At 42.4% G+C, this 24,429-nt stretch overlaps 1 protein-coding gene across 2 annotated transcripts in view; it reads left to right on the forward strand.

Annotated features, from left to right (window-relative positions):
* Window positions 1–22,306, forward strand: part of HRAS (HRas proto-oncogene, GTPase) — an 88,772-nt gene extending 66,466 nt beyond the window's left edge. For both annotated transcript variants that reach the window (XM_044270438.1, XM_044270439.1), the window contains 5 exons: window positions 116–239; window positions 8,035–8,213; window positions 11,312–11,471; window positions 14,011–14,135; window positions 21,625–22,306. In XM_044270438.1, coding sequence (XP_044126373.1) covers window positions 116–239; window positions 8,035–8,213; window positions 11,312–11,471; window positions 14,011–14,130 — 583 coding nt within the window. In that variant the 3' untranslated portion in view covers window positions 14,131–14,135; window positions 21,625–22,306. The remainder of the gene's footprint in view (window positions 1–115; window positions 240–8,034; window positions 8,214–11,311; window positions 11,472–14,010; window positions 14,136–21,624) is intronic.
* The last annotated feature ends 2,123 nt before the right edge of the window (window positions 22,307–24,429 follow it).

Consider the following 24,429-nt stretch of genomic DNA (forward strand, 5'->3'; position numbering starts at 1 on the left):
TGATCTGTAGACTCAAATGTAGTTTTTATTAACTATTGCAGCCTGGTACTGAAAAAGTGGGGCCAAAGTTATATTCTTTGCAAAGTTTCAATATGTTTTGTGTATTCTTCTACAGGGGGTTCTGGACAATGACTGAGTACAAGCTGGTGGTGGTGGGAGCAGGAGGCGTTGGGAAAAGTGCCTTAACCATTCAGCTTATACAGAACCACTTTGTTGATGAGTATGACCCAACCATTGAGGTAAGACTCTATAATGTGCTATGTTCTCTCTACTCCACTCATTTCTTCTACCATTCTGCAGAAAGCTGACAGTTACTGAGAAACATAAGATCAAAAACCTAAAGGGGTAATTCAGTCTTGGACATTTGTGTCATATCCACAGGATATACCATAAATTGCTAATATATGTAGGTTGTAGGTCTCACCTATGAGACCTGCATCTACCTCGAACGGGTGCATCTGACCCAGATGTTGCGTCATGGTGTACTCCCTCAGTCCTTCACTCTCTGGGGTTCAGATATTTGATGTGAAGGAATCAGAGATGATTGAACAAAGAACATTTTTCATTACTGATTGCAAAAAAACAAATAGCAGCAAACCCAGCAGTTCATACAAACAAACAGAAAATGGGGTATGGTGGCTGGCAATGTGGCAGAAAATGACGCTCAGAAGTTTGCTAACTGACAATGTCTCTCTCCTGATTCCCTTCCCTACATCTGTACTCTAGGACCTGTGGCTGTAAGTGTCCACTGTATGATACAGGCTTCTATCTATGCCTGTTCTGAAATGTGGTGGTGGCGTCTTAACGTGTTTTCCCCCACCTTGCTGTGGAGTCTGTATAGCTTGATTACTCTGCTGACAAAACTATGCCATAGTTTATTGATTTTCTTGTGAACTGGGACCCTGCTGGCTGAAAAAAAACTTTATCCAGCTCACCTTCCTGGTTGTACAATAGTCCCGACTCCAGTAACCTTAGGGGAGTGTCCCCACTGCAGGCTGCAAGTAATTTAGAAGGAAAGGTCTTGGAGACAATGGAAATCCTCTTAAAAGCTTTTTCTTTTATTAATCATACAAACAGCAGACACAGCCACTTGGTACACGGAATAAAACGTTGACGCGTTTCGGGTACTGGACCCTTAGTCGTAACGGTGCTTCATAGTGTGACCCCACAATTTAAAGGAGTATGATGACCAACCCTCCAAAATTCTGAGGGATAGGGCACCAACTCCATTGGTTGTCCTACTATGCGTCACACCCTGCTTACAACCTGCTAATCACATTAAATGTGTTACACACTGTGCGGGAGTATTCACTCTAAATTAACCCTTATGGAACCAAATCCCATGTTCCAAACCCATACAGGGAAAGGACAAAAAACCGTACAGTGTGAACAGCATACTCCATATAACAACTTGTAAAAACATGAATAACAAAACCAATATGGCACCATACGTTGCCGTGGGATGCAGATCCAGAAGATTACATATGTATACAATTTATTTCGTTAATGCTGGTGCAAGAAATGAAAACAGTCAATCTTGATGATTACATTTACATAGTAGGTAATAGTGCATTAGTTAATTGCATGTCTGGTGTATTAAACATTGTGCGGGACCTCCGCCTAGATTACGTCCCTGGGAACCGCCATCCCAGCCTCCCAGGCTAATACATGAAGAGCAAAATAACCGCACCGTGTGAACAAAGCGCTAAGCATTAACACTAGAAACATATATATATATGTGTACTCAGCAAGAAAATTGAAGACTGCAGAACCAGAGCGATCACATCACTCCCCAGTGGACCGCATATTAGAGGGATTGCATATATTAAATAGCAGAGTATTACTGCCATAGTGACAATGGTCATTCCGGTCCTGGCATCTGCTTTAATCACTGATACACATACAGTAGTTCTTTTTTCAGATTCAAACCATTAGGAACTCTGGTGTTGAGTCTGAAAATCCAGAAGGCTTCTCGTAGGCAAAGTTTTTTGCGATGTGCCCCCCCCCCCCCCCCCCTCCTGGGTGCAAAGACCCTCTCTATTGCAAAGGCTTTGAATGTTTTAGCCTGGCGAGCATGCATTTGTATGAAGTGTCTCGCTGCATTTGAGATGTTCAGAGCATTCGGGTTGTGGATGTAATTAAGATGTTCCAGGAGTCTGTTCTTAAATTTGCGAATCGTACTCCCGACATACATCGGATCACATTCAGTGCACCGCACTCCCTCAGTGTTACAATTAATGTAGCTTTGAATAGAAAAACTGAGGGAATGGTCAGACTTGTCAAATGACTGCAAAGGGATCACATAGTTGCAGCTTTTGCAGGGGTGGCCCCCACATCTGGAGAAACCCCTGTAATTAAGCCAACTAGATTTAATGTTGGCTCCCTTTCTGTTGGAAGTAAAGAGGGATGGAGACAGTGAGCAGGACAACGTGGTGGCCCTCCTAGGGACAATTCTGCAGCCTGATTTTAGAGCATTATACAGAATCTCATCGTCATATAAGATGGGAAGGCATTGTTTAATTATAGAGCTGATTTTATTAAATTCCCTACTATATGTCAAAGATAAAGTAGGGGTGTTGTCCTGGTCCCTGTCTCTATGTGCCCTCCCACTCCCCTCTGGAGTAGTGTTCCTCCTAGATGAGCTGACTCTGAGATCCTCATGGTTCGGAGCGGCAGGAGCTGGATCGCAGGATCCTTCACCCCTAGCTGTTTCACACTCTTCTCTAACTAGCTCTGCCCTTCCATTGGTAGGAAATCAGACCAGCCCACTCCTGCCAAGAGGGGAAGAATGGGATTGCAAGTACCATGCCTGTTGCCAACCACTGCCAACCATACCCCATCTTCTGGTGTACAAAGTGTATAGCATGAAGTGTGACATAACATGAACATCACAAAAGCATTACATTAGAAACCACTGCAGTTACCCACTGGTCTGGTACTGCACATGCGCCAATTATACTCTGGCTGTCACCTGCTCAAGACTTTAGGGTCAGGCATTGGAATGGTGTGGATGCCTAACCCTGTCAATCAGTGGAATAAATAGGAGTGGCTATACCGGCCCCTCAGTGCTCTCAAATCGTAACTCTACAACGGAACATCCAATTGCAGCATGAGATGGGTCGTTGAACTCGCCTGCCTGGTTTAATAGGGTCGATCATGGTGACAGATGCTCTTTAAAGGGACACTGACAGGGCCAATAAGCATATTGAGGTATATATATGGCAGTACAGGTCTTATAATGGGTATTACAATCATCTAAGTATCCCCCCTGTCCACATTATACATACAGTAAACTTTAAGTTTTATAACCTGCTCTAATGGTCTTCAATCTGCCCAAGGGGCGGCGTTTCACCTCTCTTGCGCCCAGCCAGCCTCCCCCAACTGCCGCTTTGAAGCGCCGCCCAGCTCATAAATATTCAGTTTGCTGGGCGGCTTCTGCGGTCCCCGCTCTGAAGCGCTGCGCTGAACAGTGCCCTGCGCATGCGCCGGATCTTGTGAAGTCGGGGACAGTAAGCGCCGCCCAGCGAAGTGAATATTGATGAGCTGGGCGGCGCTTACTGTACCGGACTTCACAAGATCCGGCGCATGCGCTGGGCACTGTTAAGCGAAGCGCTTCAGAGCGGAGACCGCAGAAGCTGCCCAGCAAACTGAATATTCATGAGCTGGGTGGCGCTTCAAAGCGGCAGTTGGGGAGGCTGGCTGGGCGCAAGAGAGGTGAAACGCCGCCCCTTGGGCAGATTGAAGACCGTTGGAGCAGGTTATAAAACTTAAAGTTTACTGTATGTATAATGTGGACAGGGGGGACACTTATATGATTGTAATACCCATTATAAGACCTGTAGTGCCATATATATACCTCAATATGCTTATTGGCCCTGTCAGTGTCCCTTTAAATCTTTGACTACCTAATAGGACTATTTTTAATGTGTAATCAGGTTGTCACTTCCCTGTCCCTATAGCCTGTTTCACTGTATATCATGAGGCTATGCCAATAATGACTGTAATGGGAATAAACTTTTTAATTTACATTTTTTTTGCTGTTTTCTTAAATGTTATCTACATTTATTTTTTCTTTTACTGTTTATTATGACCTACATGTTCTGCAAATAACACAGCATTGGAGGTTCTAAAAAGGAAAGCGAGCGTGTAAGTGAAAATACAGGGACTGTTCTCTGTCAGCAGAAGGGTTTATGATGATGCAGGAACAGGCCGATGAAGAAAGCAGGGATCAGTCATTTGCCAGAGCAGTAGCAGTTCAGTCTTTGCTTAAACATTTGGAAAATGTTATCAAAATGTTAGAGAATTGCTTATTACTTAAATAGTTTTTATGAACATAATTTTTTTACATTTTCATTAATGGTCAATTTAAGTATTAATATGCAAAAATATCTATTTTTTTTCATGCAGCTCACTTGTCAGTTTGGCTCTGTAGACTTAAAGAAGTTATCTGAGACAATAAAAAATCTCACACAAACCCATGAATGGTCCTTAATAAAAGAAAAAAAATTAAAAAATGATGCTATACTTTCTCCAGTGCCATTCTCTGGGCTGCCATTCCAGTCCTCTTACCCTTGCTTATTTATAAACCGCAGTGAAAGCATTAGGTACACCTGCGTGTCACTCTCAGTCATTCTATATCCTAACTATATGTTTTGGATTAGCTTGTATTAATGAGGGTCTGTCAGCTTATTTGACTGTGCTGACAGCTGAGAGCAGTACACAAATACCTTTTGTGGATTTTTTTTCTCATCCGAAGTAGTGTGAATATGAAATTTTATTCTGCTAGATCCTGCTCCTGCAAGTGCCCTGGAGGAGATGCTTCACTGAACAGTGCTCTCTGCATTAGTCCCTTCCCTCTGCTTTAAGTGACAGCTGCAGCATCCAACCACTACCACTCACTGCCACTCAGATCAGAGAAGAGGGTCTGTTAAATGGCTCATTGCAGAGAGCTCTTCACAGTGAATCGCATTCTGCAGGGCACTTGCAAGAGCAGAATCTGGCAGAATAAAACTTCATATTCTCACTACTTTTGATGAGAAACATTCTACAAAATGTATGTTGTACTGCTCCCCTTGGCCTCTACCTAGTGTTGTCAATAGTTTAGCATGGTCAGTCCTGCGCAATTACCGTGGAAGCCCGCTGTAACAACTGATATTAAAAATCATTCCTATTCTGCCCATTTTATCTCCTACATCAGGGTTTCTCAACTTCGGTCCTACCGGTCAGGATTTGAGAATATCCCACAGAATGAATACCGGTGGTAAGTCCTGATTCATGGACACTAATTATATCACCTGCTCAATACTAAGGAAATCCTGAAAACATGACTGGTAGGTGGGTCCCGAGGACCGGAGTTGAGAAACCCTGCCCTAGATCCAGTGATTGATAACAGTTAAAGAAAGAGGGCTCCCTTTATTCCTTCTTGACCCTTCCTGCAGATGCAATTGTGGGGGGCCATACAGTTGTCCAGGCCTCATTGGTTGTATACTAAGCCATGCGTAATAGATTGCCTAACAATTTTACAGTAACAGCCAATAATGTTTTAGTATACGGAGTATGCCAAAGCATTATAAAATTATATCGATTATTATAATACATTTTTTTGCTAAATTTCTAAAGAATCCAACATTTACATGCTATTGCTATCTCTTGTCCTCATACAGCTGCCTTGTTTCTGGGCAGCAGATCGCTGTTTAGACAGCACAATCTGCTGCGCAGAAACGGTAATTTATGTGCTTCACTTCACCCAATGAACGAGCATTGCGCTCGTTCATCAGGTGATCGGCTGCCCAATTAGAGGGGCAGATTGTTGGGAATGAGCGTTTGCAGGAATGTTCATTCACGACAATCGGCCAGTGTAAATCCACCTTTTATTAGGTATGTCATGCACCATTGTCCCTGCACGTGAGCAGTGCCAGCAGTCTTTCATGCTGCACACCACTATCCCTGTCATATATACATTGTGATCAATCTCCTGGTCACTGTATGTGAGTCTGACTTGGGGGTCACAGCAGTGCTTCATCCTTTCAGCTGAATTTCTAATTTTATATGTGGATGGGTTTTTCAAAACCTCATTCACATGTTTTGTACTGTAAATGCAGCAGATTTTTGGAGCGGAATCTGCAGCAATTTGCGGCGTCTGACATCAACCAGGTTAGTATTTTAACCATTACGAACGTTTCTGATTATGAATGCATTAAATGTCTGATGGCGTTTTATGTAAACAAAGAGGAATAATTCTACTTTTTTTTTTTATAATCTGAGTGTCAATTACTCAAATTTTCAATATCCCTTCTAGCAGTCACTGAAAAATGTTGGCCTCCCTTTTTAAAAGTGGGTAGAGCTTAGAGGAAGGAGTCGGGGTCACCGTAGCCCAACACTTTAATAAACAATCAGTTAAAAATGATAAATTCAATCTACACAAGTTCCTAGCGGACAGGAGAAGAGTTGACAAATTTATTAAAAGGCATGCACCGCATATTAAATTTACCGCATGGTGTGAAAAACGCCAATCTTTAGTAAATGAGCCCCCCTTCCGTTTTTTATGCTGACCTGTTCATACAGATACATTGCCTTTTAGAAGGCAGAGCGCTGACACATTGTAACATGGCATGTATCTGTATCTTGACACCTCTGTCAATAACTGAATGCCAAATTCGGCATATAACAGACACCATCAGCAGCCAAAGGTTCCCACTGACCTATAATGGGGTCCTTCGGGGTTCTGTTATTCCGTACTATATTTTACTGGATGCAGTGCAATTTGTTCTGCCAAATGTAACTGATTCTCCCGACAGAAATGTGCACACGGCCTAAGATTGCTCTCACATGAGCGCTTCTGCTTTGTTATAGGAGCAGAACAGTGAAAATAGCGGACGTGCCATATCCGGCACATAACTTGAAAGTAATGGTGCCAGACGGACTGCATTGACTATACTGTGGTCCGTCGGGTAACATTAGGGAGTGTTATATACCAGTATTCCTGCATGCAGGACTTTTTTGTTTGATATTTTGTCAAAATCCGAGACGGGTCCCTAAATGGAGACTGAGGTGTAAGTGTGAACTTAGCCTTAGCAGACATTTTCAGCATAGGACAATTGTCTAAATGTATGCAGTATTTTTTTCCATTTTTTATGTCCAAGCAAAGTTTTACAATTGTGAGCATTTATTGCACAAAGTACCATCTATAAGAGAGGTAAATAAAAATCTATAGAAATGATGTGATATTAAAATGATACAACAAATAAGCTTTAGCTGCATAAAGTCAGAAAACCTCTTTTAAGGACTGTTTTTGAGTTAGTGATGCACCATGGTGAGTGTTTCTTTAGTGTGCTTCATTGCCACATTACTGCAATGCCACAAATGACCACATGATGTCTCTGTGTACCACAAAAATACTATCTGTTCTCTGGTGATGTTTTTTAGGGCCAGCTTCGTTCCATTCTTCCCACTTGTAGTACTTTACCACAACGGTTATGTGTTAAAGTTACAGAATATTATCCCCAATAAATTATTTTTATTGGGGTGTAGTGCCTTCAAGATGGCAGAAGTAAGAGTATATGTCTCTGAACACAACTATTCCATACATAGATACACTCTAGATATCAACGTGGGGCACTTTGTATATACTTGCCAGTCCTGGTGGGTTGGTCATGAAATCCTATATGTGGTCGTATGAGGAACATATATATAAGGGTGGGTTCACATCACGTTTCATGCCTCAGTTTGAAATTTACGTAAAAAAAAAATATATATACAAAAACGCTGCACACCACGTTCTTGTATCCTGCACAGTCTAGTAAAAAAACAAACCAACATATACTTTAAAAAAAAAAGTATTCTTTATTATTTTTTTTTTACAATGGAACGATATGGTGAACGGATGTCACTGTATGGCATCAGTCAGAGGCATCCGTTTAACGTGTACGGTTTTTGTATACGTTAAACTGCTGGGGGTAAAAACGTGATGTGAACCCCACCTAAGTGCATGTTCACTTTCTAACTTACCTGTGCTTTGTCCATTTCATTTTTCAGGATTCCTACAGAAAACAGGTCGTCATAGATGGAGAAACTTGCTTGCTGGACATCTTGGACACAGCAGGTCAAGAGGAATACAGTGCGATGAGGGACCAGTACATGAGAACAGGAGAAGGGTTTTTATGTGTTTTTGCCATTAACAACACCAAGTCTTTTGAGGATATTCACCAATACAGGTGTGTGACATTAATCTCATTGAACATTTGCAGAGGAACATAGGGGGTCATTTATGACCAGATATACGCCAGTTTTGTGTCGTATATCTGGCGCAGATTCTGGCGCATGCCATGTTGTGGCAGAATCTGCAACTCCTTCCCGCGCTCACGCCATATCTAAAAAAAGAGTGCATGGTGTGGGTGAAGAAGGGGGCGGCCGACAGGCCCATCTCATTCATCATCTTCTACGCCTGGTTTAGACATAGAAAATGGTCTAAATGTAAGCCAGCAAGGGAGCTGTCTCACATTTAGGCCTCATGCACACGGACGTTTTTTTTTGCGGTCCGCAAAAACGGTTTCCGTTGTTCCATGATCCGTGTCCGTTTTTTCTTCCGTAGGTCTTCCTTGATTTTTGGAGGATCCACGGACATGAGAAATGAAAAAAAAAATCTAAGTCAAGTTTGCCTTTGAAATGATAGGAAAAAGGATGCCAAACGGTGCATTTCCCGATTTTTCCACGGACCCATTGAAAGTCAAGGGGTCTGCGGAATAAAACGGAAAATGGAACAACGGTCGCGGATGCACACAACGGTCGTGTGCATGAGGCCTTAGAATCGGCGCTGGATGTGCTGAAGTTATGAAGAGACCGGCACCTCTACATAACTTCGGCGAACCACCACCAGCTGGTCTTAAGACGCTGGTCTTAGTAAATGTGCGCCATAGTTTTTCAGGGGCCACCATTGTACACAAAGCCTTGGACCACATGGGTACATCAAGGCACACAAAAATATCAAAAAGTTTTTGCACGGATCTTTGAGCTTTGGTACTGAACACCACTGCCTGAGTAGGTGGCATTCTCAGGGTTTCGATGTGTTCACATCGGGCAAAGAACTGCTGAGCTCAAACCTAAAATAGTATCTTTTCCATTTCTTGCACTAAGGATGCAATCTCATAGTGCGGACGCTGGCGGGCAAGCCCCATGGCAGCAAAAAATTGTGGCAAACTCATGCAGACATTGGTTGCTGTGGGAGGCTGTTACTCGCCTGCTCGCAGCCAGCCGCACTCTGATAATAGCGTTATCATGCATTTACAACACAGTAAGGCCTCTTGCACACTACTGTATTTTTGGTCCGTGTCCGATCTGCATTTTTTTGTGGATTGCACTCGGACCCATTCACTTCTATTGGTCTGCGCACATGGATGTCTTCTGTGTGCTTTCCATATCCGTATGTCTGTTACACAAAATATAGAACATGTCCTTATCTTGGACGCAAATGCAAACCACAGACCTATTGAAGTCAATAAGTCCGCAAAAAAACACATGAAACACAGACGTCATCCATATCTTGCAGTTCCGGACAGCGAAAAATAAATAATACGGTCATGTGAATGCCCCTAAGGCTTATTTCACACGTACGATATGGAATGAATCTGGGTTTTGCATGCACATTTAAGACGCCTTGTCTGTCATTGCGCTCACTGTTTCACTTTTTCCGCACAGTCAACAATATGCAAGTCATTTAGTGCACGTTATTACCTTCACTTTAGGGCTCATGCACACGACCATATGTCTTTTTCAGTCCGCAAAAAATACGGATGACGTCCGTGTGCATTCCGTATTTTGCAGAACAGAACAGCTGGCCTCTAATAGAACATTACTATCCTTGTCTGTAATACGGACAATAATAGGACATTTTCAATTTTTTTGCGGAATGGAATTACGGACATACGGAAACAAAATTCACACAAAGTAACTTCCGTTTTTTTGCGGACCCATTGAAATGAATGTTAAGCGAAACATGCAATGCAACAGCTCACTGCAAACCAAATAAAGTACAAAATTGCGTCACAATTGCAAATGCTATACTAATAAGTTAGAGATACTTGGCAAATCATTTTGTACAAAATTATTTGAGCCCGTCTGCCGCACATCAAGGCGATCTCTAGTTAGACGGTTCCTAAAACTAAATTCTATCTGTTATGTGCCATAACGGCTACCATATAATTCAGCAAGTGTAGGTTCCACATGTACGCTGGGCCCGCTTTAATTTCTGTCATTTTTAGTATTTTAGTATAGCATTTGCAATTGTGACGCAATTTTGTACTTTATTTGGTTTGCAGAGAGCGGTTGCAATGCATGTTTTGTTTAACAGTTTTGTTCTCAGCCATAGCAATGTGCTCCTGCGCTTTGGGATGTGCTGACTGACCCCCTTTTTCTTTGCACATTGAAATGAATGGTTCCGCAAAAAAAAAAATTGAACGGGCACGTAAAGGAAATACATTCATGTGCATGAGCCCTAAATGTGTTAATGCAATGGCTCATACACAGTACAGCATGCTGGCACCGCTGCTGACAAGCGGTCTGCAATAGAAGATGCTATCAGCTAACAAATCACTATGTTAGTGGGCAATGATTGGAGAAGCAATTGAATGAGCGCTCGATTTGGACAATCATCCTGGCTAAAAACTCCTTAAAGGGATTCCCTCACTTTAGAAAATCCATGTGATGGTCACATTTTTGCAGACTGAACACTGTCTGACTGTGACTAACGTGCAGTACTCGCAGCAATCTTGTTCTATCATTCTGTAGAAGCTTTCATTGTACTAATTAGTGATGAGCAAAGCGAGTTTCGGATGTTACATCCGAAGTCGCTTGGTTCAAAACCTCAGATTAATACTGTACGGAGATCCGTGAATTCGCGAAGTCGTGATTGACTGGTACCTCAGAACCGAAGCAGAGTTCAGTTTCAAGTTTTAACATGGTTTTCCACTTTAAAAATCAATTACCGAAGTTATTTAACGAAGTCATGTGCGACTTCGCGAATACCTAACTTCGGCTCATCGGAGCCCATACATTCTAATACTGTACGGAGACGGATATCTGTACAGCATTAATCCGAAGTTTTGAACGAAGCAACGTTGGGTGTTACCAGTAATAATATATATTCGCGCAAGGTTTTGGGAATACCTTTTTCTATGCCATAAAATGGTATGGGCTAGTAAATGTTTAGTTGATGCTATTGTATCTGTAAATACGTAGTTTCTTTGTTGGGTTTGTTTTTTATGTTATAGCTAAACAAAATCAGTGATTTATACGTCCTTTGAAATATTTTACATAGGGAACAAATAAAAAGGGTCAAGGACTCTGACGACGTTCCAATGGTTTTGGTGGGGAACAAGTGTGACCTCCCAGCCAGAACTGTGGAGACCCGACAAGCTCAGGACCTGGCTAGAAGTTACGGCATTCCTTACATTGAAACATCTGCTAAAACCAGGCAGGTAAGTACACATGGGGTCATTTATCAAACTGGTGTAAAGCAGAACTGGCTTAGTTGCCCTTAGAAACCAATTAGATTCCACCTTTCATTTTTGATGGCTCCTTTTGGAGAATGAAAGGTGGAATCTGATTGGTTGCTATGGGCAACTAATGAAAGGTGGAATCTGATTGGTTGCTATGGGCAACTAATGAAAGGTGGAATCTGATTGGTTGCTATGAGCAACTAAGTCAGTTCTGCTTTACACCAATTCGATAAATTAACCCCAACAATGCATTTGGCTTTACAGTGTACTTCTGCTTTTCATAGGTCACAATTGGCTGACACCATCATGTACCAGTGACAAAACACAGACTTTGAACCGAAAGCAGATTTAAAATTTTGTAGTTATTTGCAGCTGGTATGACATTTCTGATCTTGGATTGGAGGGATTCTTGGGACTTGGCCAAGATAAATGCAGGCAGCAGATTTATTTCATCTAAAATGAAATCAAGTAAAGCTTACTTGGGCGTCTTTCAGAAGGGCATGTCCTGTGCGGAAATTGCGCTCCATGTGTGAACGTGATTTCCCGTTATGGGCAATGCTCGTTTCTCAGGAGGACATGGCATTATACTGATTTATAATGCTGTGTGTCTCTGCGGGACCTTACTTCTGCAGAATTATACTAACTAGCATTATATCGGTATAAATATGTAGTAATAAAGTCAAGTAGAGACACACAGCATTATAAACTATTATAATGCTGTGTGCTCCATAGCGGGAAATCATGCTTACACACAGAGCCTGATTTTCGCACAGGACACGCTTGTCTGAGATTAACTTCATAGCATCAAATCTACTCAATTTTATGCTTCTTTCTCTGGATTCAGCAGGAAGAAATATTGTAAAGCAGGGAGTAGTGTAAAGGAACACAGAGTTAGGTCTCATGCACGCGAGTTAGGTCTCATGCATGTATTTTGCAGTCCGCAAAAAATGCAGATGATGTCCATGTGCATTTTGCGGAACAGAACAGCTGTTCTATTCTTTTGTGGAACGGACATATCGAAACAGAATGCACATGCAGTAACTTCAGTTTTTTTTTTGTGGACCCATTGAAATAAATGGTTCCGTATACGGTCCGCAAAAAAAACGGAACGGACACAGAAAGAAAATGTGTTCGTTTGCATGAGCCCTCAGGGCGTTATGTTTTGTACAGACCCGTAATAGGGTTCCCATTTAATAACAGGGGCCTCAATATTTTATATATATATATATATATATATATATATATATTTTTTTTTTTTTTGCCTGACTGGTCCTGTATGCCAGCACAAGGAGACTTCATACTCTGTGCAATGCCGTATAGGCACAATGCATAACGCCCTTCTTTGTGCATGGCCTTTAAAGAGAGCCTGTCAGTATGTAGGTGCTAGAGATACCAGGACAAACATGCATATTATGGAGCTTTTATTATAAGTAGTGGGAATATGAACTTTTATTCTGCCAGGCTCTGCTTCTGCAAGTGGATAGGAGGCGGTGTTTTACTGTGAAGTGCTCTCTGCAGTGAGCTACTGCACAACTCCTCTACTCTGAGTGATGCTGTAGCATCTAACCAGGACCCCACGCCAGTTGTCATTCACAGCAGAGGGGAGGGGCTGTAAAGCACTAAATACAGGAGCAGTGCCCAGCAGAATAAAAGTTAATATTCATGCTACTCCTGATAATAAAAGCTCCATGGAGATATGTTTGTCATGTTTTCCCCAGCCCCTAACGGACACCCTTTAAATTTGTTTCCAGTCAGGACCCATGCAATAAATGCTGTTTATAACAATGATTGTTGCATCAGATGCTGTTATAGGTAAGGACTGTCTGATTTTATCATTTAGATGAAATATAATATGCCTCAGCTTGGGGAAATGTTTGAAAAACATAAATTTCCAGTATTTTGTCCAGTTGTCATTGTATCGCACAGTAGAGCCTTTAGCAAATGTTATATCACAGCTGGGGATTCGTTCCTACTTTGCTCTATTTGTTCATTGTTCATTGCTTGCAGTAGCGGCCCATGCACAGTAGGACTGCAGTCACCGCCTTGGAGTAAAATTACACTGCCTTTGGATTGCCCCTCGTTTGTAGCAGGAAGCTATTACCCTGGGTTCACACCTGAGCGATCGCGATGGAGCGCTCTGTATGCGCGATTGTACCGGCGTTTGCAATCGCGCATACAGAGACAAGCGAACGCCCATTGTCGCGCGTTCCCGAAAGTCTATGTACAGGAACGCGCGACAAAACGCCCCAAAGAAGCTCAAGAACTTTTTTGAGCGTAGGGCGTTTTTCAGCGCGTTCAAACGCGCTGTAAAACGCTCAAGTGTGAACCAGGGCCACAGGGAAGCATTGGTTTTCATGTGTTGAGCGTTTTACAGCACGCTGTAAAACGCTCAGGTGTGAACCCAGCGTTAATGATCAGTTACCATGCTTAGTGTTCATTGCTGTGGATTGTGTGTATCGCCTTCTTCCTGGCGCACTAGATAGTAAGCAGTCATATACCGTAACCTTGTGTCTCACAGGGAGTAGAAGATGCCTTTTACACGTTAGTGAGAGAGATCCGGCAGCATAAATTACGGAAGCTCAATCCTCCTGACGAGAGTGAGAAAGGATGTCTGAACTGCAAGTGCGTTGTGTCCTGACCATGGTAAGGAACTCCTTTATGTTTTCTAACAAAATGTTCATAACTATTCACCGTCCTTCATTAATACATAAACAAAAGTGATAGCTACTAGGATCGCATTAGAAGAGACTGTCCAGTCAGGAGCTCAAAAATGATACTTGTCATATTTTTCACCCTATAAGATGCACCTAGATTTTAGAGTAAGAAAATAAGAAAAATATTTTTTCATCAGACCTCAGCTCAGACCCCCAATTAGAGATGAGCTAAAAGATTCTACAGAATAATTTTGTCCAATCAGCTGGACTGTTAGAATAATTTTGTCCAATCAGCAGGCTTAGGCCTCATGCACACGACCGTTTTTTTTTAAGGTCCGCAAAAACGGGGTCCGTGACCGTTTTATCGTCTGTGGGTCTTCCTTGATTTTTGGAGGATCCCCGGACATGAAAAATGAAAAGAAAAATCTAAGTCAAGTTGGCCATTGAAATGATAGGAAAAAACGGACACGGACGCGGATGACAATCTTGTGTGCATCCGTGATTTTTCACGGACCCATTGACTTGAATGGGTCCGTGAACCGTTGGCCGTGAAAAAAATAGGACAGGTCATATTTTTTTCACGGCCAGGAAACACGGATCACGGATGCAGCTGCCAAACGGTGCATTTTCCGATTTTTCCACGGACCCATTGAAAGTCAATGGGTCCACGAAAGAAAACGGAAAACGGCACAACGGCCACGGATGCACACAACGGTCGTGTGCATGAGGCCTTATGCAGATGAAGAAGTCCTGCTGATTGGACAAAATGATTCTGTAGAATCTTTTAGCTCATCTCTACCCCCAATGTTTATCAGACCTCAGATCAGACTCTTAATCTTAATTAGACCAGACAAAAAAAAAAGTGTTCGCCCTATAAGATGCATGCCATTTTTCCCCCACGTCTTATAGGACGAAATAAAATGTAATAACATACCATTTATTATCCCTTGGATATTGCTGCTTGGCATCTTTTAACCCTTAGTGATCAGCCTGTTTTTGTGTCTTAGTGACCAAGCAATATATATATATTTTTTTTCCATCTCCGCATTCCAATAGCTTTATAACTTTTTTATTTTTTGTCAATGTAGCTGTATGAGGTCTTGTTTTTTGCAGGATAAGTTGTAGTATGTATGGGACCATTTTGGAATACGCATAACTTACTGAATAACTTTTATTAACTGTTTCTGGTGTGTGTGTGTAGGAGGGGGGGGACAGTAATACTGCCACATTATAAATTTTGCGTCGTTCATTTTTTGCCATAAATACCATTTTAATTTTATTGTCTGGATCAGTATGATTACAGTGATACCAATTACCAGATAATTTTTTTTATACGTTTTACTACTTCTACGGAGTTGTCAGATGGCTTGATTTTTTTTTTTGCGTGGGATGACTTGTAGTTTTAATTAGTATTGGGCCAGTTAGCACTTTTTGATCTCACTTTTTTTTTACAGCGGGGTCACTATACGGAGTAAGTTGCATTATAATTGTGTAGTTTGGAGATTTTATTTAAGCAATTTTTTCCATTAAAACTTTTTTTTTTTATGAAAAAAATGTGTATTTATTAACTTGGATTTTTAACTACCGTATTTACTAGTCCCTATAAGGTGTATCTGCTTATTCTTTGTCCGGCTCACTGAGATGGCTGCACATGCTCAGTTTCATCCTTCAACTGCCTCCTGCGTTGTGATGGCCTTATACAAATAAGCCTTAGTAAGGGGAGCCTGGAGGGTCTCTTTATTTTTGCTTTAAAAAGTTACCCAAAAAGTACACTTTGATGTATTACTTGCATTTGGCCACATGAGGGAGCTATATAACTATTCTATGTGGAGAACTTTTCTAACTGTTGAAAAACCTTTAGCCAGAAGTAGTAACATAATGTACTGCAGCCATAAAACGGAGGACATATATAAAATGAGTGTACCTGCAATGTAGGCAGACATTGCGACCGCTATGGGGTCTGGGGGCGGGGGGTGGGGGACAGCTCGGAAATAATTTTCATCCCATTATCAAGCAGCCGACACTAGTATTAGCTCAATGCAAAGAAATGATTACAGCTTCCATGGTGGCTGAGTCCCCTCCCTGATTTAGAATTGTATTTTTGCCAGTTGTATGGTGTAAATGAGAAATACAGTGCTCAGAATCAGTGAAATAATTTTGAACATAAGTCGCATAAAGTAGTTGAGTCCAAAAGCTTTATTTTTATTTTTTTTAAACACTACGGTTTAGAGAAGAAAGAACTGGTTAGCAAGAACTAGAGCAGGGCTCTCCTTTCCAAGGTGGGTTATTGGCTGCCAAGGCCCCAGAAATTAGGTGAAGGAAGAAGATGCTGCTGTCCTGATTGCCAAAACATGCCACCATAATGGAGGCCTATTATAAAGTCATTGTCCAGTTTCAAGATGACCAACAGGAACAGGGCCACTGAAGATGATGGGAATGATGGTGGTGACACTGATAGGAGTAGCAATGGTTCATGATGGATATCCTAACTCTGGCACTCCCTGCGGAATGGAGGACGCACCCTTTCTTCTATTACGGCGGGATGCAAGGCAGGTGAAGGGCCTGGTAATAGCAGCGGTACAATGGTGGTGGTCAATAAGCAGGCTAGTGTAGGGGTAACAAATCCAGTGTTCGTTACTGAACTAGTTTAGGTGGGTCATAAACAAAAACACCAGTATCATTCAGTACAAAATCTTTCCAAGGCTTAATATGGAGTAGCAAGCTGCAAAATGGCTGATTCTGAGTCTCTCTATTAACTCCAACCGAAGGAGTGCACATTCACAATACGTACTACAGTTCCTATAGATGAGTGTAGATCCTCCAATGGGTAGCTAATCTGTGGTAGAAGCGTGGTGGGCACCCAAGCCATATACCCTTTCCTCTAGCAGTAAGACCTGTTGCCATAAAAGATAGATTGCACTTGCTATCTGTTCTTTGCACCAGTCCATTAAATTGGCACACACAATATGTACAATGGCAAAAATAAGTATTTGATACACTGGCAAATAATTAATTTGCACTTTATTGCATGAAATAAGTATTTGATACAATAAAAAAAAGCAGAACTTTATATTTGGTACAGAAGCCTTTGTTTGCAATTACAGAGGTCAAACGTTTCCTGTAGTTCTTGACCAGGTTTCCACACACTGCAGCAGGGATTTTGGCCTACTCCTCCACACAGATCTCCTCTAGATCTGTCAGGTTTCGGGGCTGTTGCTGGGCTACATTGAGTTTCAGCTCCATCCGAATAAGGGTTGTTTCAGGTATCAAATTTTCGATACCCAATCAATACTTACGCAAAAACACAAATGCAATCGCACTCTGCAACCAGCACTCTGCCCTGCCTCTATGCTGGATGTTGAATAAGGCATTGGTGTACATTTTGGCCAAAGCGTAATAAGCCACTCACCACGTCAAGGTCGCCTTCATGAGTGGTCCCTAACACTAGTTCCTAGCTGTTATGGGCCATGACAGCCACACAAAGTCCAGGGAGTGTAGGTACAGCATGCACGCCAAGCACACTCTGCTTTTAACCCCGTCCGGTGCCATTACAACTTTCATCGGATCCAGAGATGCAAGTACCAAAATGCGTGCTGAGCCCACTATATACTTCTCCTGGAGCCAAATGGCTACTGGTAGGTGCTATATAAGCAGACTCAGTTTTATACTGACTTTAAAACCAGCCTTCAGGGCAGACTAACTGGTCAGGTGTGCATGACTGCATGGAGATCGCCACGCCTCCAATCAATACTTTTGTCTGGTATCGACCTGCCTTTTTTTTATACTAGGCTTAGCTATTGAGCAGTCTAATATCGGAGAACATGGAGCATGCTGCTCTCAGCGTGCTCCGTGTTCTCCTAAGCAGCACATGGGAGAAGGAAGCACTCTCTCCCTCCCCGCTGCTGCCGCTGCCACCAATAAGAAGAGAGTTTAATACAAATCCAGGAGGTGGGTGCTGGCGGGGAGCTGCAATCAGTGGCAGTTAACCCCTCAGGTGCCGCACTCGCCTCCTGTATTAAATGTTAATTATCATTGGTGGCGCAGTGCGCCCTCCACCCATCCTCCCCAGTGTTAAAATCATTAGTGGCACAGTGCGCCCCCTCCCCTCAACCCCCCAGTATTAAAAACATTGGTGGCGCAGTGAGCTCCCCACCCCCCAGTATTAAAATCATTGGTGGCAGTGGCCACAGGGGCCCCTCCTCCTCATTGGTGGTGCAGTGGCAGCTTATGATCGGAGACCCAGCAGCGTAATCCTGAGGCTCCGATCAGTTGTCATAGAAACATAGAATGTGTCGGCAGATAAGAACCATTTGGCCCATCTAGTCTGCCCAATATACTGAATACTATGAATAGCCCCTGGCCCTATCTTATATGAAGGATAGCCTTATGCCTATCCCATGCATGCTTAAACTCCTTCACTGTATTTGCAGCTGCCACTTCTGCAGGAAGGCTATTCCATGCATCCACTACTCTCTCAGTAAAGTAATACTTCCTGATATTACTTTTAAACCTTTGCCCCTCTAATTTAAAACTATGTCCTCTTGTAGCAGTTTGTCTTCTTTTAAATATTCTCTCCTCTTTTACCTTGTTGATTCCCTTTATGTATTTAAAAGTTTCTATCATATCCCCTCTGTCTCGTCTTTCTTCCAAGCTATACATGTTAAGGTCCTTTAATCTTTCCTGGTAAGTTTTATCCTGCAATCCATGTACCAGTTTAGTGGCTCTTCTCTGAACTCTCTCCAAAGTATCAATATCCTTCTGGAGATATGGTCTCCAGTACTGAGCACAATACTCCAAATGAGGTCTCACTAGTGCTCTGTAGAGCGGCATGAGCACCTCCCTCTTTCTACTGGTAATGCCTCTCCCTATATACCCAAGCATTCTGCTAGCATTTCCTGCTGCTCTGTGACATTGTCTGCCTACCTTTAAGTCTTCTGAAATAATGACCCCTAAATCCCTTTCCTCAGATACTGAGGTTAGGACTGTATCACTGATTTTAAATTCTGCTCTTGGGTTTTTACGCCCCAGGTGCATTATCTTGCACTTATCAACATTACTGAAGCCCTGGCTGCCATGGTAATCTCCCTGCTGCTGCGTGTACTATGCACAGGGCAACATGGAGAGTGTGAAGTCCTATTAATAGAGCTCTATTAGGGTGAATAGGTCCAGGGATTAAAAGATCCCAGGCTAGCCACTAAGGGGGGAAATAGTATATAAAAAAACACCTAAATATTGAGTATAAATCGCCCCCTTTCCCAATTTTACATATAAAATATATAAACGATAAATAAATAAACATATTACATATTGCCACACCCAAAAAGTCCAAACTATTAAAATATTTTTTAAAAATGTCCATTGCGGTGAACACCGTAACAGAAAAAAAAACGGCACAATTTTTTTTTGGTCACCTTGTCCCCCCAAAAATAGAATCAGACTGTTCTATTATGGGCCGGACGTTCCATAAAATGTGGAATGCACGCAGCTTTTTTTGGTGTTTTTATTTTTTTTCTAATGGTATCGAGTATCGCAATACTTTTTTATGGTATCGAAAATGAATAAAAATTTTGGTATCAAAACAACCCTACTCCAAAGATTTTCAATTGGGTTCAGGTCTGGAGACTGGCTAGGCCACTCCAGGACCTTGAAATGCTTCTTACGAAGCCACCCCTTAGTTGCCCTGGCTGTGTGTTTCGGGTCATTGTCATACTGGAAGACCCAACCACGACCCATCTTCAATGCTCTTACTGAGGGTAGGAGGTTGTTGGCCCAAATCTCGTGATACATGGCCCCATCCATCCTCCTTTCAATACAGTGCAGTCGTCCTGTCCCCTTTGCAGAAAAGCATGATCTTTCCACCCCCATGCTTCATGGTTGGGACGGTGTTCTTGGGGTTGTACTCCTCTTTCTTCCTTCATACACGACGAGTGAAGTTGATACCAAAAAGTTCTACCTTGGTCTCATTTAACCACATGACCTTCTCCCATGCTTCCTCTGGATCATCCAAATGGTCACTGGCGAACTTCAAATGGGCCTGGACATGTGCTAGCGTGAGCAGGGGAACCTTGCATGCCCTGCAGGATTTTAATCCATGACGGCATAGTGTTTTACTAACGGTCATCTTTGAGACTGTGGTCCCAGCTCTCTTCAGTTCATTGACCAGGTTCTCCTGTGTAGTTCTGGGCAGATTCCTGACCTTTCTCAAGGTCATCCTTACCCCACAAGGCGAGATCTTGTATGGAACCCCAGACCGAGTAAGACAGTCATTTTGTGTTTCTTCCATTTTCTAATAATTGCACCAACAGTTATTGCCTTCTCACCAAGCTGTTTCCCTAGTGTTCTGTAGCCCATCCCAGCCTTGTGCAGGTCTACAATTTTGGCCCTGGTGTCCTTACTCAGCTATTTTGGTTTTGGCCATGATGGAGAGGTTGGAGTGTGATTGATTGTGTGATTGTGTGTGTGTGTGTGTGTGTGTGTGTGGGGGGGGGGGGGGGGGGGGGCTGGTGTCTTTTTATACAGGTAACAAGCTAAAACGGGTGCAATTAATACAGGTAATGAGTGCAGAGTAGGAGGACTTCTTGAAGAAAACTAACAGGTCTGTGAGAGCCAGAATTCTTGCTGGTTGGTAGGTTATCAAATACTTATTTGATGAAATAAAATGCAAATTAATTATTATTTAACCCTTTCGCTACCAGCGCTGTACATGTACAGCACTGGAGCGATAGGAAAACATGGTGCCTGCTCGCATGTGCAACGGGTGTTTTAAACAGCAGAGACCTGCCGCTAATTGCCGTGACAAGCTATAATGCCGATCATGGTAAATAAAGCCTTTAGATGCCGTGATCAAGTGAGATCACAGCATTTAAAGTGAAAAACCCGGAAGCGCAAGCTAGGGCAGTGCTGATTTCACCGGGAATACTGCTAGGCGTAAGCCTCCGCCTAGCAGTGTACAAATATAAACAAACAAGTCCTTGCCCTGCACGATGCAGCACAGGGAAAGGGAGAACATCGGAGCATGAAATGCTCCCATGCTCCACTCAGAGGGGTTCCTGGGTGAAGAAGGGGATATGTCTGGGTTCCGAGCTGAACCTAGACAACCCCTTTAACACTTTGCAGTGGTCCTCTGGGCAAGCCCTTTAACCCTTTGCAGTGGTCCTCTGGGGCACTGCACAGTGCTGCATTTTACAGCTTACCTGCTATATTTGTAATGAACCCTTTCCTATTATGACATCTGAATCTCTTTTCCTCTGCCATAAGGACTTTCCACGTGTGCCAGTTTTTTTGTAAGGACAAAAGTGTGCCCATATAATAAAAAGAAGTAGTAAATGTGGACCTTCTGTGGGGACTATTAGGCTTAAAAAAAGTATTTTAACTCTTGTACCACATTTAAATGCGCGTTTGAGTCCTAGTGTACGATTGTTGTTTTATTTTTGCTTGTTTGAACATGATTACCTCTCATTTTTTTTCTCTCTTGCTAGGATTGCAGGTCATGGCCTGACCTGAAGGTGTTCCCCTGTTCTGCTACTCCGGCCAAGTGCCAGATTCCCAGTTGGATAAGTATTAGAAGAGATTAGAAGACACCAAGCCTTCTGTAGAGACGTTTGTAAAGACTTGAATATGATTAACCTGGGTATTATATTTCCATATCCAGGAATGTATTGTCTTCTGGATGTGCTGAGTGTATACCACAGGTGGCATTAATGCCAACAAAAGGGTTAATGACACGACTGTTGTTGCCATCTCAGTGGATTTAATTTTCTTTGGTCATTATGGTACCATCATCAGTATCAATATTTCAAGGTAAAATGGATCTTTGGATGAGCAACCTAGTCCTACATATGTTGCAGAAGGAACCTTATACTAAGATGTCATGTCATTGACTACGAGAATCCACATGTCATGCCCCGGAGTAAAGAATTTTACTATGACACTTCTGCTTTCAAACTTCATGATTAATGTGTATTACAATTTGAAGTGATAAAAGAAAAAAAAATATTCTGATGACATTTGAACTATTCAGAAAAAGTCAAATCACAATTTAAGTGTTCAGTGTCTTGTGTATGACATGTTCGTTGGTGCTTGAAAAGGGGCTCAGCTGCTGTGAAATACAAGTGATTCCCCCCCATGATATCTATAAGTAATAAAAATGATTTCCAATAACTGTTACTTTCCTTTTTTCTATTTTATTATTGTACTTAATGTTCATCATAATTTTATCTAATCCAAGTAGGGAAGTCATTTTGATTTGATGCAAGATTAAATGTTAGGCCTGTTTCACACTGCTGTCCTGGCAACCTCTTCTGCCAGGAATCAGCTGGACCAAAACCATTGCGCGTAGCGGTATTAGTCCAACCAATTCTCACCATATTTGCCGTATCTCCACCAGACCCCATTATAGTTAAAGGGGTCATCCAAGTTCTATAATGCCCCCCCCCCCCCCCATACGCCCTGGCCCCTCACAGAGGTTGTACTTGCCTCACTCCCCGGCACATGCATCGCTTCTCATAGCAGCAGACCGCCGCTGTATCTCCCTGTCGGAGCAGCCAATAGCGCGCTTCGACAGGGATAAGTCTTCCTAGCATCGTGGGTGATGCTAGAGAGGATCGTTCCCATTGTGGCCTGCGCCCCGATGACGTGGGCGCCGGGGAGTGAGCGAAGTACAACCTCTGTGAGGGGCCCGGGCATATGGGGGGGCATTTTAGAACTTGTATAACCCCTTTAATGGGGCCAGTAACAGATCCAGCGGTCTGTTCCCCAATGGAACAACTTGCCGGATCTGTAAACGCTAGTGTGAAACTAGCCTTAGGCTAAATATTCTCTAAAGGTGACCAAACACATGAGACTAATATTGGTTGTACTTGCAAATCTCATCAGGAACAAACAAACATCTTATGTGTATTAGATGCTCGATTCTTTGTCCTTAAGAGCAGTTTCAGATGAGTGTGTCCACTGCAGGAAACGCGCTCCGTGTGGGAGCATGATTTCCCGTGGTGAACACTGCTCCTACGACAAGACCACATGGCATTATAATGGTTTTTGTTTCTGCCTGACATCAGCTGCAATGAATTGTACTGACATAATGCCGTCATAAATCATTTTAAAGGGAACCTGTCACCGGGATATTGTGTATAGAGCTGAGGAAATGGGTTGCTAGATGGCTGCTAGCACATCCGCAATACCCAGTCCCTATAGCTCTGTGTGCTTTTATTGTGTAAAAAACGATTTGATACATATGCAAATTAACCTGAGATGAGTCCTGTATGCGAGATGAGCCAGGGACAGGACTCATCTCAGGTTAATTTGCATATGTATAAAATAAGGTTTTTTTTACACAATAAAAGCACACAGAGCTATGGGGACTAGGTATTGCGGATGTGCTAGCGGCCATCTAGCAACCCATGTCCTCAGCTCTATACACAAAATCCTGGTGACAGGTTCCCTTTAATGCCATGCGGTCCTGTAACAGGAGCAGAGTTTACTACAGGAAATCGTGCTGCTGCACAGAGCATGTTCGCGTCTGAAATTAGTCCTAGGGGAGAACAGCTGCCTCCAGGAGTGTGTGGAAGAGGTGTATTTCACTTTCATCTATAGCAAACCAAAGCTAAACTCAGAACAGCATAGTTTAAACAAGTACAAAAACTTTTATTGGACTTACATTAGTTAAAACATCCATATCCATATATATATAAATAAGCAGCACAAAGCCACACAGGATAACATTTGCAGGTCTGTTGTAAGAAAAAATAACAATGAATAATCCCAGACGGTGCAGAGTGTATTCATACACAGCCAGCAGTCAATACAGTATAAAGTGCATAGTGCCAATTGTAAACAATGACCAAGGGAAAATACATAGATGAATACAGACCAAGTCCTCCCGGATCCGTCTGTATTCATCTATGTATTTTCCCTTGGTCATTGTTTACAATTGGCACTATGCACTTTATACTGTATTGACTGCTGGCTGTGTATGAATACACTCTGCACCGTCTGGGATTATTCATTGTTATTTTTTCTTACAACAGACCTGCAAATGTTATCCTGTGTGGCTTTGTGCTGCTTATTTATATATATATATATATGGATATGGATGTTTTAACTAATGTAAGTCCAATAAAAGTTTTTGTACTTGTTTAAACTATGCTGTTCTGAGTTTAGCTTTGGTTTGATATACGTAATTGCTCTAGGACAGCGAATATACCGGGCGTTCGTTTCGCTCTGCGTCTATTTGGAACTTTCATCTATAGGAAAGATATAGCATTTTAGATGCAGTGATGAAAAAG

This window comes from Bufo gargarizans, chromosome 10 (assembly GCF_014858855.1).
Source record: "Bufo gargarizans isolate SCDJY-AF-19 chromosome 10, ASM1485885v1, whole genome shotgun sequence".
Taxonomy (NCBI): domain Eukaryota; kingdom Metazoa; phylum Chordata; class Amphibia; order Anura; family Bufonidae; genus Bufo; species Bufo gargarizans.